Source organism: Hipposideros armiger, unplaced genomic scaffold, assembly GCF_001890085.2.
Source record: "Hipposideros armiger isolate ML-2016 unplaced genomic scaffold, ASM189008v1 scaffold_410, whole genome shotgun sequence".
Lineage (NCBI taxonomy): Eukaryota > Metazoa > Chordata > Mammalia > Chiroptera > Hipposideridae > Hipposideros > Hipposideros armiger.
In genome coordinates this window covers 888,812-890,855 of record NW_017731760.1, presented here as the reverse complement: position 1 = coordinate 890,855, position 2,044 = coordinate 888,812, and the positions used below count along the sequence as shown (strand labels likewise).

The 2,044-nt window shown below is 54.6% G+C and overlaps 1 protein-coding gene across 1 annotated transcript; it reads right to left on the bottom strand.

Annotated features, from left to right (window-relative positions):
- Positions 1-590: 590 nt before the first annotated feature.
- Positions 591-1,385, bottom strand: LOC109394114 (proline-rich protein 23A-like). Its single transcript, XM_019663915.1, has one exon. It carries the CDS (start codon positions 1,383-1,385, stop codon positions 591-593), a length of 795 nt encoding a protein of 264 aa, XP_019519460.1.
- Positions 1,386-2,044: the final 659 nt, after the last annotated feature.

Below are 2,044 nucleotides of genomic sequence, written 5' to 3'. Positions count from 1 at the left end.
CATAATGAAAAGTGAACTGACTTGACTAGAAGAGAACTTAAGCAGGTTGAGGTAGCTATGAACAAACATCATACCATTATGTATAGTAACCATTATATTATTTTGCAATTTTCCAGAAGAGCAGCTGGAAACACCAAGAAAAAGAAAAGTCATGGATAAGAGTCTTTATAAATTCATGGGAAAACATACAAAGAAACTCACAAGATGAGAAATCCAGTGATTTCTTGGTTTGGGGAGAAACAGGAGCAATGGAATGGTGCTGGAGTGAAGTTAGAGAGAAAATAACTGATACAAAACGAGGGGGAATGGAGCCTGAGAATGATCTTGTAAAAAAGCCCAGACGTCTGAAAACACATCGTCTGGTATTCCTGGGCAGATTTTCGATTTCAAAGTTGAGGTCTAGAATCTGCTTTCTCTTCCTGACCTTTTCATCTGCTTACTATAGCCAGTCTGCACGGAAGAAGGAATTTTTTGCACATGAAGTGCTCAGTTTCCCGGTTGTAGGGTATTCATTGTAAGGACGCTGGGGAATGGTGTAGGGCCTCCAAAGGAGTAGCCAAAATTATGTGTCTACGAGGGGCAGAGGCCGTTCATTCCTGGAACAGGTGTCTCCGGGCCTTGCGCGCAGGACCTGGAGGGCGCTGGGGGCGCGCGTGGGGACCTGGACTTGGAGACGGAGGTAGAGGTTGGAGTGGTGAGCTGGGGAAAGGCTCCAGAAGGTGGAAGTCCAGGTTGAAGTAGGGACCAGGAGAGCGTCTCTCTGGACTAGGGGTGGGGGCCCGAGGCGCGGGCTCTGTGTTGGGGCTGTGTGGGTAGAAGCCGGTCACTCTTCTAGCTGAGGGGCGGAACGCGGCGACTGGGTCAGCTGCAGGGCCCATCGAAAGCGGCAGGAACTCGGGGTCCGTGTCCTCTTCGTAGGCTTCTTCCTGAGCAGCGATTTCTGGGACACATGCGCAGAAGAATCTCTGCTGGCCGGCGACGTCTACCCTGGGGGCGCCTAGGAGAGCGCCAGGTTCTAGGCCGACAAGCGCTTGGCCCTGTCCTCCCGAGTATTCGTCGGCAGAGCCCAAGAGGGCCTCGGGGATCAGCACGACGGTGTGCTCTCCGAGAGACACTTGCAGGACCGACGTCGGCTCAGGCTCCAGCACCAGGTCGACGCCGTCCAGGGGCAGCTGCAGGGCACAGCCCGCGGCCAGGACCACCACGGAGGTGAGCGTGCCTGCGGCCGGGGGCCCTGCTGGTTCTTGCAGGCTGGGCGCCGTCCCGGACTCGGGGTCCGCGGGCTCTTCGGTTCGGCGGCGGTTGGCGGGGTCAGGTCCTCCGAGCTGCGGTCCCCAGCAGGGCGGCGCAGGGTAGGCGCTGGGGCTGCGGAGCCGGCTGCCCATTACCTTGATGGCGCTGCGGGCGGCGGTCCTGGGGCCTGGCAGAGGTGAATTGCACGCAGTGACAGGTCCGGATGACAAGTGAATTGGCCGGGGAGCGGGCGAGGCGCAGAACCGCGCGAGGACGTGGAGTGAGTCCTCAGAAGAGCTCCGGGGGGCCCCTCCTGGGAGGTCTGCAGTTCAGCTTCTAGGGGACCCGCACCTAATCTTCGAAACTTCGGCTCCTTATGGTGACCAGTTTGCGCACCCGACAGCCAATGATGTTGGCAAGTGACGAGAGCTGAACCGAAGTCGTAAAATGCCTTGCTAACCTCCGCCCTCTCTGAGGCTCCACCCCATAGAGATTGCTATCTGTGCTGCCCAATAGCCATGGCTGTGGTTGGTAGGTCACCTTAAGGACATACTTCTATAGGCCTCTAGGGGTCAGAGTACTTGTGAAATTCATTCTTAGAAATAAAAAAGATGCCAGTAATAAAACATTACTCACATTTAGGACTAGTGTTTTTCTGTGATTTCAGGCATTCTAGAGAGAAGACCAGTCAAATAGACCACTCCCTTCCCAGCATAAAGCAGACCTACGGGAGTGCTCCATGAAATTCCTTTAATGCTTGGTCTTTAATTTCAGGGGTGAATGGAAAATACAAATTTCTCTTTAAGAAAAT

Coding starts and splice junctions, on each gene's coding strand:
- LOC109394114 (XM_019663915.1), bottom strand. CDS start 1,385: ATGGGCAGCCGGCTCCGCAGCCCCAGCGCCTACCCTGCGCCGCCCTGC.